Source organism: Lepisma saccharinum, chromosome 21 (assembly GCF_977018435.1).
Source record: "Lepisma saccharinum chromosome 21, izLepSacc3.1, whole genome shotgun sequence".
Taxonomy (NCBI): domain Eukaryota; kingdom Metazoa; phylum Arthropoda; class Insecta; order Zygentoma; family Lepismatidae; genus Lepisma; species Lepisma saccharinum.
In genome coordinates, this window is record NC_139249.1 from 47,299,964 (window position 1) to 47,315,561 (window position 15,598).

The 15,598-nt window shown below is 38.4% G+C and overlaps 1 protein-coding gene across 1 annotated transcript in view; it reads left to right on the top strand.

Annotated features, from left to right (window-relative positions):
- The first annotated feature begins 7,197 nt into the window (after positions 1 to 7,197).
- Hr3 (nuclear hormone receptor 3 ROR-beta) overlaps positions 7,198 to 15,598 on the top strand; it is a 518,235-nt gene continuing 509,834 nt past the window's right edge. The window contains exon 1 of the mRNA XM_083142586.1: positions 7,198 to 7,688. Coding sequence (XP_082998712.1) covers positions 7,670 to 7,688 — 19 coding nt within the window. The 5' untranslated portion in view covers positions 7,198 to 7,669. The remainder of the gene's footprint in view (positions 7,689 to 15,598) is intronic.

Consider the following 15,598-nt stretch of genomic DNA (forward strand, 5'->3'; position numbering starts at 1 on the left):
TTGCCCGCCGGCGATGGGCCAGCCGTCTCGCGAATTCAAAGAAAGCAGCCAATTTTTCCAACTCCTCTAAGAAATCAGGTTCATCTTCTTATTGAAATGAACAATTTTATGCACATTTTCTGATAGATATTTTTTGTGTATTTTATTCACTGAGTCTGGGCTTCGCAGATAGCCTTGATAGCCCCGAATATACGCCTCTGATATATGCACCCAAACACACAAACACATACCGTAGAAACTGAATAACAGCAAAAGCTTTGACATTTCCTGTCACAAGCACATGAATTATACAGGGTGAGTCAAAAGTCAGGAACCATAGTGATATTCACGACAGCTTTATTGTTTATATGATATGGTCAATATGTTGACCCTCTTCAGCAAGGCACATGTTCAGACGACGCTCCCAGTTCCTCAGGACACTGAGGATTGTGGTAGGCGGTATTTGCTTTATCCTCCCTTGCAGATGGTGTAGGTCGCGAATCTGGGTGGAATAAGCCATTGCCTTCAGGTGACCCCATAGGTGTGAGGACAGGGGACCTCGCGGGATACTCAACGGGTCTTCGCCGACCTATCTACCTCCCCGGAAACTGGTCATCCAGCCACTGGCATACGATTAATCCATTAATCCTATGGTACCTGACTTTTGACTCACCCTGTATATGGAGGGGGCCTTTAGTAAAAAATTATGGGAAGGGCCCAAAATGTATAGATCCGGACTGGGAGTAAACAATGCTGTTCCTTTTATTGGGCAACAAAATAAATAAACTCGTATTCCCATATCAAGTACAGATGTCGCCCCGAATGCCAAAGGTATAAATGTATTGAAACGATTTTTGTTATGCAATAGATTACTGTGCTAAATCTGTTTTTCCGTAGAGGATTTTCGTTGCATTAACAGATCGACATTTATGCATTTATAGAGAAATGAAAATGCGTTCACAGTTTACGCATCTGTTGACTCAAACAACATGTTACACAAGTTCTGCTATTATTCTGATACAAGTTTCCTCTCAAGACATTTAGGCAGGTTAACGGAACTTATTTCTTCAGATTGTTGTCAAAGAATAGGCTATATGAATTTTTCCTTTGCGTAGTGTAAGAACAATTACAACATATATTTTTACTTCTGTGGAGTTCAAACAGTGACTTTTGTATCCCAGAATCGTTAACGAACCTTTGTTCAAACCATTGTTAAATTTGCCATAAAAGATATGAATTTTTCAAATGATGGAGTGTGGGGAAAGTTTCCATAAAATAAAAACAACAAAATATTCTCTACGAATATTAATATGAAACTACAGGGTGAGTCAAAAGTCCCTGAACCCCCCTTATAAAATGAATGGGAGTGTAGATTGCAGCAATTGGTCATGGTAGTAACAGTAGTAATATGTTATAGCTCTTTTCAGTTCTTACGTCGTGCGCTCTAGAAGCTGGCAGGGGAAGTGGAGAGCGGGGAACATGTCGCTGACCAACCACAGAACGGACCACCTAGCGGTGGAGCCGAGAGTTACGCAGTCGCGGGAGGAATCTGCAGCGCTAACTTCGTTCTGCACGTTGCTGTGTTGCCAATTCACCGCGTTGCTGATGGTGTTTTGCCCCAGTGTTGATTCCTGTTTGTTATGAGCGGAATGTAGGAATAACATACATGGGAGCAATTGTTGTCGCGTCGTGTATTGCCTAACTGCATTGTTTCTTCGATAAACGTGTATGTGGCATGTGATGTGACGTTTATTTGTACTCTCCTTGTTCCATAGGGAACTTTGTGCTTATTAACGCAGTAAGTATCGTATGATGGCGAACAGGAAAGAGGTAGTTTGTAGCCAAGGCAGGAAAATAATCAGTAGGGTTCATGGATATTTTCAAAAGGAAGCAGAAAACAGTGGTCCCTTAGTAAGTGTGCACAAAGTGCAACAGAGAGTGTCGGAAGCTTGTGGAGTGACGCGAACTGTGCAGCGTATTGTTAGGGAAGGCAAAGACAGTCTTGAGGCGTCGGGTTCCGCGTCATTTGAATCACGTCAAACGAATCAAAAGGAACAGTATCACAAAGGCTATCGACGGTTGCGATAAAGATATAATAAGAAGAATTATCCTCGGGTATTATGTAAAGGGTGAATATCCAACACTGAACAAGTTTTCGTTGATTTGCGTACACAAATAAGCTTTCAGTGGGGAGTTTCGTTGTTGTGGAGGATACTGAAGTATATGGAGTTCAAGTACAAAAAGAGCAATCAGCAAGAGTAACGTTTTTTGCGAAAAATGCATCTTCTAAAAAATAATGAACCGTTGCCCTATATAGGTATTTCATTTAGATGAAACGTACATACATCAGAATTACGTTCCAACGAAAATCTGGAAAATAAAGAGGGTACAGGGGGTTTAAAAGTGCCCGTGGGTAAAGGTGGGCGCATTATTGTTTGTCACGTAGGTTCCAGTCACACTGGTTTTTTACAGGAATGTAAATTAGTTTTCAGTGGTTTTTGCAGTTTTTAGGTACGCTTGACGAAAGAAACATCAAAGACGCAGTGATTGTAATGGACAATGCTAGCTACCATTCGGTACAGTTGGAAAGAAATCCTACAACGTATACACTTGATATCGTACACTTATCGGTATTCTACTGACCACAAGATGGGGATAATACGTATTCTCAGGCCATACGCGAAGAATGGGACGTCTGTATTTCATGGTTCTTTCAATTTCAACTCCTCTTTCCCGCTACTCTGGCAACGCTGCAGTCTCTCTCTCTAACAGGCCTGTCTCGTTGCGCTGGATAGGTCGTTTCCCCGCTCTCCACTTCCCCTGCTAGCTTCTAGAGCGCACGCCGTAACAACTGAAAAGAGCTATAGGCCTAGTGCATGTCATGACAACGTCCGCCATCTTGGATCCAACTTCATTTCTTTAAATGGGAAGGGGGGCATGTGGGGTATGGTTTTGGGCTAGAATTTTACCAGTAATTCAGTGGTACATTGTAATTCGTTAATAGAGGGGTTCCTATCAATTGTATTAATACAATCACGTGTTTATTGTCTACATTCAGGAGTATCATATAAGATCTATCAAGTTATAACTTAATTTAATAGTGAAGACTCATGTTAAAGCAAATTTTGTAAATGTGATGTCTAAGAAAAAATAAGCATAGTATAAGTAAGTACTCAGTATAACATTTATCCACGCCCCAATTTGCACACCATACTACATAGGTGTGACACGCACCTAAAAAAGTGTTCACGAAGGCCTAATTCGACGAAATTTGCATCCAATCCCCTTAAATCGTTCGTACACCCCCTACATCGAAATCTCGGAATAAACCATCAATAAGAGTTCTTTTTCTGCATTTATTGTTTGTACGAGGAACTTTTGAAGCCGAAAGGGGAATTTTTCTTCTGGGTCAGGAACATCACTGGATCTTCAGGTGAGAGGCCCTAAGCGGTCGCCCACCACCTTGCTACGTCTCTGTGAATGAAATGATAAATAGGACAACTATTTTAGCCCATTATTACCCTCCGGTAAATGCCTCTATAGATAGAGCGCAACATAGGACAGAGCCAGTGCCGGATTTTCAAGCCGCAAACCCCGCAGTGCGGAGACTATTAAGCCTTTAGTGAGCCCTCAGCCATTGACGTAATAGCAGGGTTGGCAATTTTTTTTGTTTTGTTTTAAACAGTGTTTAAAACAAGAACCGAAAAAAAACATGTTTTAAACAAATAAAACGTTTAAAACATAATTCTAAGACGACTTATTTTCTAAGAATAATGATTTATAAGGAATCTTGTTAATTATCCAAACATAACTTCTTAAAATACACATTTATGTTAGTGCTCTTAAATCTCGCATGTAGGCTGTTCGATAAGCTTGGACCAATCCAAAGTTGCCAGGCCTCACTTCAGTCCACGTGATAGCTACTCAGTTTTTTTAATACATTTTATCGTGAATGCAACTAAATATTGACATAAACAACAATGTGCACATTTTGCAGTGTGTTAAGTGAGGAACAATTCTGTCTCATCCATGCAGTATTCAATTTTTAAAATATTTTAAACACTTGTAAGAAAAACATAGCCAGGTGTTTTCTTTAAACGTGGCCCATGGATATTGATCACACGACATGTTTCTTCGTTAATTCAATACACATTTTCAGCCACTGAGCAGATTTTTATGCACAGTAAACAGAATGGCTTGCATTGAATGGAAGGGCAAAAAGTTACAAAACACGCAAATAACCATAAAGTATCAAAAAAATGTTTTAAACAACTCTTAAAAAAACATGTTTAAAACACTTTGTTTTAAACGTTTTAAACATTTGTGGAAAACAAAGTCATGTGTTATAAATAAGTTGTTTAAAACACTTTTGTTTTAAACATGCCAACCCTGCATAGTAGAGGGCTAGAATTTCACGAGAAATGCAGTGGTGAAGGTTCCTTCAACCTATCTTTAATCAGGAAAAAGATACGACTGCACGATTGTAACAAATGAATCATTTTCCAGGTGTGAGAAAACAGTGTCATATATATATCACATCACTCCCTTCCCACTTAAATTGTTTTAGTTGAATTCAATATGGCGGACGTCTGCTTTGAACACATCATTGTCGTTCCACCTAAGCCTAACCTGTTTCTATCATGACCAATTGTACCCAGCCTAACTCCTTTACTTTTTATAGGGTGTGTTAAGGGACTTTTGAATCATCCTCTAGGCCCTTATATGTGACTTCTTAATATGAGATCAAGAATTACACACACATATGTTATGTCTGTCAGAGGCGCTACCATGAATTTTCGTCTGGGCGGGGGGCAAGTACCAGGATAAATGTACCAATAATAATAATAATAACAATAATGGTAGTATCACAGATTTGAAATATTTTTTCAACACCGTCAATTTCACATTAGCTAATAATGGAAAACAGGCAAATAAATTGTATTTTTGAATGGCAGAAAATGAATTATAAATGCATTCCGAAGGTAATTATTTTTGTAACATGTATAACTTTCAAGTACGTATGTTTTACACATATGCAATATCGAGCAACACAAAATAAAATAATACATATGCAACATGCTAACACTAAGTTGAGTACATATTCAAAGTTTATTCAATACAGAAAGAAAGCACATTGCGAGCGAAGTGAGCAAGAAAATTCTTCGATCCAATTTTTGCAATTGAAAGCAATATTGATTTAATAGGGTGCAAATAAATGTAATTTAACTGGATGCCATGGCATTCTCTCTTTTACAATTTCTCATTTAGATCGCTCGGCATTCATGGTCGACTCCCGCCGCCCCCTAGTGAACTTGACGAGACTGAGAATGGAAGGTATAGCGAGCAAAGCGAGCAAGAAAATTTTACGAAATGTATTTTTATGTGCATATAATTTGAAATGAAGGGGGGTAATTGCTCCTCTGTGCCCCCCTGCAGTTGCCCTTGGCCGTCAATGTTTGCCCACCCCTGTGGTTGCGCCACTGATGTGCGTGTGTGTATGTATGTACCTATATATGTGTGTGTGTGTGTGTGTGTTAAGGTAGGTAGGACCTTTGGTAATATTTTGCAGGGTGGCCAAGATTTGCAGATCCGGCACTGGGCAGAGCTCACGATTAGAAAGAGAAAAATATGAATAAATATTAAGGAGTTCCGAGTTCGATACTCGGTGGAGGCACATAGTGATTCGGATTCCAGTTTAAACTGTAGGTCCAGTTCCAATTAGCCTTACTGTGCATAAAGTGGACTTAAAACACCAAATCAATCTCAATCTCAATCACAATGAATAAATATTATATCTTGTTTGTGTTTTCAGGCGTTACATTATTGTAAACTGGCAGCATTAGTTCGAAGAGAGATTATAAATGCATTCGCGTATATAGCTCATATATTGTGCTCGAGTAATGTAACTGCCTCCTTACAATATATTCTCGCCCCTCGTCGAACCACTTTCCCCTAACGTCGTTACTGAACCAACATGATTGAAAAATGGCCCTTGCCTTTCAAAACAGTATTGCAAATTAATTGTTAGTGTAATTTACATTATCCTATGTAAGCTACAAGCAAATGAGTAATCAACGTACATACGCGTAGAATTATGGTACGTCACTGTTTACGTGCACAAATCTTACGTTCTGAAAACTGTTGGGCAAAGTTGTGAAACTCAGTTCTGCAGGGTCTCCAAAAGCCAGAATCATCACCACTATGCAAAGGCATTTACACAAATTTGCAATATCCCCCAGTGACGACGCCAGAGAAGGCGTCAAGGGGCATGCCATCCCCCTTGACAAGGCCACAACTGGAAGTCAATAAAACTTGAAAAGTAAAAGAATTTCTACGACAGTTTACTTTCGATATTTGATTGTATTTTAGATGTAATTGACCCACAAAATATCACCCCCTCTTCTTGCGAATATATTTTCTTTTTTCCTAGTGGTGTCATTCTAGCCTCTTCTAGATCATTAACACAATATTTATTAAATCTCTTAATTACTGTTGTTGTTGTTGATTTGGTTTATTTTCTTTTTTTTTTGCAACTTTTGGCTAATCGCGACGATGAATATGAGTGACGATGTGATGACATTGATTAATGGACATCACAAAAAAACATTCATGCCCAGGCCGAGATTCGAATCCAAGACCCTAGTGTTTTTAAACATAAAATGCAAACCTACAATGCTATATTTAAAATTTAATCAACTTAAAACCCTTGTTTTTGTTGCGCGAGGAAGTATTTTACATGGTGGGCTACAGCCCATCCTCGACCCTCTGGTTGCGACGCCACAGGTAAACACTATTTATATCACTCACTGGTTTGTGTACATAATCTGTGGAGGATACCGAAGATGCAGTCGCAATGCAAATAGTACGTACATGTTTCGATAAATTTACACCAGATGTAGCTGCAGTCCCAGAGCAAAGACCTTGATCGTTTTGAAGGACCGACAATAGATTTTTTAAAAAGTGAACCGCGTGGTTTCTTGGGAGAGAATTACTCGTATTGGAAACACTGCGACAAGCCCTTCTTACCGGATATAAACAAACCGTTGCTCAAGGTCATTGACCGCGTAGATATGTGTGCACGAGGCAACCTATATTGTGGTTCACCACGTAATTCGTGGCGCTGCCAACAGATGCCGCCACCGTCTCCTAACGGTGAATCTCCACTCCGTAGGAGCTCCGCGGCACGACAAGCATGATACGCTCGCTGAGGGGCCGTCAAGGAATGCCGGGATTTGGCCTGGGTCGTGTGAGAATGGTATAGTGATTGTAATATCAGCCGGGCTTGGATTGTGCTTTTAACCCATCTATACGTGTTTTTTTATGTTTCAACGTAGGCTTTGTACGCTACAACTGAGAAACACAACATTTCTAATTCAGTTATGTGTGTAGTGCTGTGCCAGAATTTTTAAGTGATACACGACAGAAATTTGATACTATTTTTTTTTATAGTTTTTACAGTTTTTTTAGTTTGTTTTTGAACGACGCTCAACGCACGCGTGGTGCTACAGTGCTCTCTTGAATTTAAAGTGGAAAACAAAAGTGTGTATTTAGTGTCAAAAATAGCCATATAAAATAACACAAATATAGGTGCTCTCAAGTGTATATTTTTGTGAAGAATAAACGCCAGTGACAATTATCAACAAAGGGAGGATAAGATACATTGCACACCAGTGTAGGACATGATTAAGTGATGCCCAGCACGATAAGAGGTAAGTCATTAGTTTTGCCAGTCTAACTTGTGTCAGTGTTCTGTCATCGAAGAGTTCGTTTGGATCTAATTGCATAATCTTCAATTCCTGCGTGACTCCTGTCTGCTATCTATGACCTGCGTGGTGTATCGATTTGTCCCTTCCGGATATATTTATATCTCTTTCACAGAACGCTTCCTGCTTCTAAATTTATTTCAAACGCGTCACAATCTCCTGATTAAACGCTAGTTTGAAAAACTGCATGTGGTCACAGGGATTAACACGCCAGGACAGATAAGGAAGGGGGATGACAGCATTCCGTTACCATGGTAACGCCATTTGCGACCTGTTCCTGGAGTGCCGTGCCAGCTGACCGATACGACTCAGCTGGGTTATTGATGGCAACGCTGAGAAGCGCTTGCACTTCCGGGGTGCCTCGTGGTAGTTCACAGTTTCGCCGCTAGATCGCGCGCGAGTTCAATTGTTTCCTTTTGGAGTCCAGCATGCTTATTTGGCGTTACGTATGAATCTGGATATCGTATTTTTTTATTTCTCTGTAACTGCTAGTTATGCTTGAGATTATTTAGCCTAAAACTGTCACAAAACTATGTCGAACTGTTCGCTATCGTTCAAAACCTGCTGTGAAATATCCATTCTTCTGTCAATTCTGCTCGAAGGTTTAAGCTCATGAGCTATTTGTCGTCCTTCAAATATTTACTATATAAAGTTTGTAAGAAGATATTTATGCTTGGACGAATCGGGTCTGGACCTACAGTGGGATCCGAACCACTGTTTAATGTGGCTCCACGGGTGATCTAACCAACGTCTATTCCTTTCTAGATGCATACCTTTAACAGGAAAATTTCAACGAATTATATAACTTACATGATTTTGCATAAATTTTATGTCATATATTCTTACATATTTGCCAGGATATTACATATTTTACATATTTGCAAATGTTCTTTACATAAAACAACATATTTCTCTATTTTTTTCATATATTTACGATCCCTGAAACACGATGAAGAAAATTTGTAGCTCATGTGATGTCATATTTTCTAATCAGTGAGATGCATAGTCGAAAGACAGGCTGGAGACCAAAAAAATACGGGAACTGTTATTTATCGAAAGATGCTGCAGTTTCACGGCAGCGTTTGACAGCTGAAAACATGAAAAATTATCTAGTGGTTCACTCTGTAACAAGACAAGTAAGTCCTGTTTCTTGAATCTGCCCCTACATTTACATATTCTACAATAATTTGCGATGGGAGGAGTAATTAATAGTTGACAAAATATAGTTTCTTTAACATGTACACGTTGCTGTGCTTTTTTGAGTTTATAAATTTGAAACAAATTTTAATTTGAACAACTTATGTCCTTAAAAATATGTTGAATATGTTCAAATAAAATAAATATTTAGCAGAATTCTTGACATTGCTTTTATACTCGATTATTACTAATATTACACATTCTTTGATAGCTACTACATATTTAGCTACATATCCATTTGATAATACATATTTAGGTACATATTTTATCGATTATTGTTACATATTTTGTACTTTCATATTACATGAAACCCCCGGGTCTAATTACAAGACTCCTACTAGGTCATTGGAGATGCCCAAGATATACCGGGTGGGCCATAAGTCAGTTGTCACTAACAATCGTTATACTTTGTTTTGCCTAGCGTAGTGGCAAACTAACTTCCACTACGCTAGGCAAAACAAAGTCTAACTATTGCTAGCGACAACTGACTTATGGCACAATTACAGTAACATTTAGCACCAGTGTGGTTTTCCAGGATAGGTTTAGCTCCCACCTCCCCCTTCCCCACCCATTGCTCACAAACACATGTATGAACAGTGGCATTGTTTGACTATTTCAGCAAGTGTGATGTGAAATAGTAGAGACGATGGTAAATTTTGTAGTTGGCATAAGTTAGTGGAAGATGGGGCACACAAAAATCCTCACTAGTTCGAAAGTTTTAGCAATACATTGCAATAATGATGCAATTGATAGTCTTAAGAACTTCAGAGCATCCACTTTGCTGCAAGGGCCGTGGCCAGACCTGGCCCCCTTTTATAGTCACTACTATGAAAATTCGTTACCCAGTATTATGTAGCCTATTGAACCCACATATCGGTGTAATTGTACCTAAGAAATTCTAGCCGTGGTGGAGTGGTCAGCATAAAACGCAACGAAGGCAAGTTCGAGACTAAGTGTGTTTTTTGAGTCCAGCTTGTGCTCTTATTGATAAGTCGGGACTGGATCTAACAGACCGTGACTCCACCGGGGATCGAACCCGAGACCCAGGCGACATTACACCTTCGGGTATATCTCGTCCCATATCCATTTTATCGCTTCATCGTTCAAGTTCATTCTCGCGATTAACCCATGATGTATTAGGAGAAACAGCAAAAAAGCATACTGCGGTGCAAAATATATGTTTAGTGCATCAGTAAACATAAACTTTAGGTATTATGTTCCAAAACCTAATGGTTCGCGTACCACTCTCGTCCTATATGTTCTAATATTCTCGATTCTTAATACCATTTTAAGTTGCAATGTTCTTAATAAAGTAATCTTCCCTCTTTATTTCAGGAAACCTGTTAACACACAAAGCAAATGAAGACTCCCGTATCATTCTTTATCTTGTCTCAAGTCTGTTAATAACATACATTAAATGCAAGAAAAGTTTATTAAAATAAACTAAAAACATAGGTTAATACACATTAAAACAACACACTGTACGTAAGGAATATCACAGAGCCATCTGTCGTCAACTTTGAATAACTGGCATAGTAAAACAATGTAGATTGGGCGAAATTACATTGTAATTCGCTGTATTTACAAGTGGAAACTTTGGGGCACTAAGTCTCCACATCGTCTCAATTTTTAGACGCTAATCTCGATTTCGGCATCGTCATATTCATTCCTTCGCTTCATCTAAAAGGATATATTATTAGAGGAATTGTAGTGTGTAAATAATACTTACGGAAGGCAATAGATAAACAAAACGAATTTTTCAGGGTTACATTTTAACCATGGAATAAGGAATAGTATTTTTACAAAGTTTGCTATCGTACGTGGCAAAGTGATTGTCATATCGTGCCACGAAGCCTAGAATTCCAAGTTCGAATCCCTAAGTTTCACTGTGTCAGGAGAAAACTGTCGTACTTAGGGAGTTATTAAAAAAAAAGTTACTGAAAAACAACCCTGCATTGTGTACTGCCTGTTATTTTTTGCTTTTACCTGGCTTGCCTTTCAAAATAGGAATTATAAGGGTGGCCTTTTGGAAAAGCATACAAAGGTCAACCTCAATTCCATGTAATGTTGCAGCCCAGCGAACTGCAGGCCTGTAACCACAGTCGGTATGTTGATTGATTTAGTTTATTTTACTTCCCTTTTCTGTCACTTTTGGCTAATCGCGAAGATGGGGATGATATGATGAAATTGATGAACGGAGACCCACGCCCAGACAGGGATTCGAACCTCCGAACCCTGGCGTCGTAGCGCGATGTGCTAACCACTCCGCCACAGAGGCTAGCTGTGACAATCCCTTAATCCACTTCATCTTATCACCATTCATAACCATCGTCGCGATTAGCCAAAAAAGACAGAAAAGCGACGCATAATACAATAAATCAAAGGAACAAATTTAAAGGCTTGTTTTAATGAGGCGAAGACAATGGCAGTTTTCTGCTGCATCATTTCATCCTCATCGTCCCGACTGGCATAGAGAAGTAGAGACACGATGTAGAATAACAAGAAACACAATTGCAAACGTATATTTAGAATTAGAAATTGTGATGCACGAAAAAATCGGAGAAATAGTTCACACTAAAGCTATCATTGATAAGCGTCATTATAGTGATGAAGCACAGTCAACGTTGAAATGAGCAAAATATAATTTATTCCCTTTCGTGGGGCTTGAACTCGCTGTGAGAGTTCGTACGGGACACGTCCCTTTATAAAACCGTCGGCGGTACGCCACTGCAGCAGTTGGCGCCAATGCCAATCGTGTGAGAATGATTCCGTGGCTGTATCGTCGATTTGGAAGTGCCCGTGTGACAAACCCGAGCCACGTGCAGCCAGGAAGCAACCTCACGGCTTCAGCATGCGAGGGGAGATAAAATAGCTGGTGAAGATACGCTGCCCTTGCCAAATCCCTCCCCTCTCACGTCTTATTTCAGTGGTTTGGGTAGGTGTTGAAGGAAGGGGAATACAGGTGGCAGAACAGTCGGCATAGAGTTTCACAAGACATGGCTGCGAATGTCTGGTCCTTCTTTCCTCCTCACTGCAACTCAAGATATGGAAAATAAAGTTGTCATTCCACTATCTTTCTTTACGATAGACTATAAACGTAATACTGCAGTCCTCTTAATTATATTAGCAGTTCTCTCATACATTTATGTTCAATTGTGAAATAAGTAAAGCATATGTACAAAGCAGGTACATATATTTTTTTGTAGAAAAACATTTCAGGGAGTCTTAATTATATTATATTAAATTAAAATTATATCAATTAAATATAAAGTAATATTGTATTGTTATTATTACATGAATAGGTACAAAGATGGTAAAATAATAGGTATATAGCAGCATGTATTCATTATCAACCTTACGTGTAGTTAAGATCGCCAAAATTTGTACAAAAAGAACTGCCTTGGCAAGGAAATTAATGTAAAATAGATAAATTGAATATTTATTGAATAACAAAAAAGGAGTTTGATCCAATTGTAATAGGCAAAAATAATTGTACGGGGGTCACTTTTAATTGCCTATTACAACTGACGGAAAGTAAAGTTGCTGGTTAATATTTTATGCATTTTATCATAAGTAGTAGTGTGCATAAACCTTTGGAACTGTCCTTCAAAGCTGTATGAGCCAAATTCCTTGCTTTCCAATAAGTTCAACAGAAATAAATAACCATCGATTACATAACAAAATGCTAAATAATTATGCATACTTACATACTGTTGTATAGCAAATTTCAAACTTGAATTATACTTTCTTCACACGAAATTATAATTCGCGCACGAAACTTTTAAGAAACTGCCCATTTAGGAGCCTAAAACTTCAATCTGAGTGACCCTCAAAAACATTCTTCAATACATAATTAAATTTCAACATATTCTGCTCACATATCCAGCAGACGTTTAAAGTTTCCACCAAAAACTTTACTTTGAATGGCAATGTTTAACAACGCCATCTGTGGATTCTCCATACACATAGAACCCAAAATATGTCAATTGATACAAATATGCAATTTTTTTCTACTTATATGACAATAAAATGCATAGGGTAGTGATTGCTGCTACAAGCTTTTCAAGCAATCCCATTGGCTGGTAGCTTTTTGGGGTGGTAAATAATCTGTGCTGGTTAGGTTAGGCTAGTTACGTTTGGATCTCTTAGAAGAAGAAGATGACGAAAATTGTTGTAGCAGCAATACTGACCAATGCATAAACTGCAAAGATACATAGAAAATATCAAAGGGTACTTTTTTGAGCTTCTGTTCCATGTTATGTACTAAAATGCATCAGCTGAACAGATCACACACCTTCATTTTAAGCACTGTGAGAATAAATATATTTTTTTGGGGGGGGATGGCTCCTCAGTGGCGTATTTCTGATTTCGTTTCGGGAGCTAGGTTTTCATGTGTATGCAAATTTGTATATGTTACCAGTTTGTAAGCAAAACTAATGCCTTGCGGTTCTAAGAACCTTTGAACACTGGTTCTAGTCTAGATCATTAAATCTTATAAAAACGTTTAAGAAGTTGAGAAACAGTAAATTTACATTCTAAGGAAACCCAAATTCGTGCACCATAAAAAGCTATATAACTATTAACAGCGAAAACTTGACCGAATTTGTTTTCCTACGTTCAGACAATGTCCATCTAACGTATGTTTTTTGTGAACATTTTAATACTTGTAAAATATCAGAACTATGCCATGAAATCTTAAGTGGAAAACAGCCTACTGTTGTCTCGACTAGGTGAGGATGGTCAGTTGCAGAATGGTGTCCTTTTATCCACAAGGCTGCACACTTTCCGGCAGGGAAATCTTTGATCACTGGATCATAATGGACAAGAATGATTTTTCAGTTGTGGTTTATACATAGTTTAGGAATGGTATACTTTTCTTGCTTTGCTTTGCTTTGATTTATTTTACTTCGCTTCTTGTGCCACTCTTGCGAAGATGGGGATGAGTGATGATATGATGAAATTGATGAATGGGCATCACAAACGTCCATGCCCAAGCCAGGATTCGAACCCGGGATCCCTAGAAATGGTATATTGTACGCTTTGAATTCCAGTTTCTTTGAGTGGGATATATCATGATCCCTGGCAGTGTGGCGGCAATTGGGTAGGTGGGCTGAGGGACCACCCCTTCCCCCGGCCCAGTACTGGAACCCAATCACCGCCACTGCCTGGCAGGGATAAAAAAATATTTTACTTTGTCGGGGATAACATTTTCCATGGGGGGAAAAATTCCCGCCATCCTGCCCGTTAATTCGCACAGTGATTTTAAGAGTATCAAAATTACAAGTTTAGCTGTGTCAATCAACCCGCCGGAAGTACATGAACCTTATGATGCATTTCGTATCCTGTGTGCAGTTGCTGGCTTGATCCTAGATGTTGAATAATTCGACTTCCTCTTACAAATGTTGTACGCAATGCTTTATTATTATGAACAAATATTTCTATGTAAACAAATGTTCTTACAAAATACAACGTAAAGCCACTAATTAAATATTTTTCAATTATTTTCAGCAAGGGCACAAATTGTTTCTTGTAACAATATAACTGATTGTTAAACTATCATTTTTCTTGTTGTGACAATGATATTTCTACGTCCTCACCGTATAGTTAAAAAAATGTATCAGTTTTAAATGTATTATTGTGGCAATATTTTCTGAAAGTTTTCAAACTTTGAACGATTTTAATGTGAACATTTTCAAAACTTTTATTGTGATATTGAGATGTTCAAATCAGCTTTATGCACAATTAGGTTAATCGAAACTGAACTGAACTAAGTTCTAGTGATAAACAAACCAACAGAAATCGAAATGCATTCGTGCATCAGTTAACGGAGTTAAACGTGCAGATTTGGTTTATTTGAAATAATAGTTTCTGTTCTCCGGAACAGCAGCCGATAAAAATTCATTTGTGTGTATTTTGATGCATCCAAAATGCATAATTAGTGGTTTATATGCACTTTAATGATACTGAAGTCACCATATTTGTGTCATTTGACACATTTTGAGCTTTGTGGGAATGTATTTCCACCTGAAGCCAACAGCGTCAATAATTTCATCATCTTAACACACTTGTATATAAAAAACAGTAATAGTACTGTAATCTAACATTTTCAAATCGCTATTTCACTCGATTTGACTCAATGCAGAAATGTTTTAGTGCGTGAAGTTCCTTGATGCTTCTGGCTTGTCCTTTTAAAATGTATACATAATTTTGAGAATGCTGATATTCTAAATTATGAAGGTTATAATTGTTTAGAACTTTTCCTAGTAGAAGAATATAGGTAGTTCTTGTTTCACAGCACCTCATGCCTGTTTACTAGAGCGATACCTGTACAACTGCCTTGTAATCAAGGGTTCCCGGGTTCGATACCCGGTGAAGGCACATACTGGTTCGGATCCAACTTTAACCTGTAGGTCCAGTCCCGATTAACTTTACTGTGCACAAAGTGGACTTAAAACACCAATTCAGTCAATCAATCAATCGATACCTATACAACAGTTAATCCTATGCACATGGCATTCGTTGCACTATTCTTATAACTAACTAACTAACTCTCTAGCCTTCGTAAACCCGAAGGTTTTCAGGCCTTCCATCTGTCCCTATATTGAGCAAGATCTATATACTCTTTTCCATCCCTACCGATTTCCTTTAGGTCTATCCCA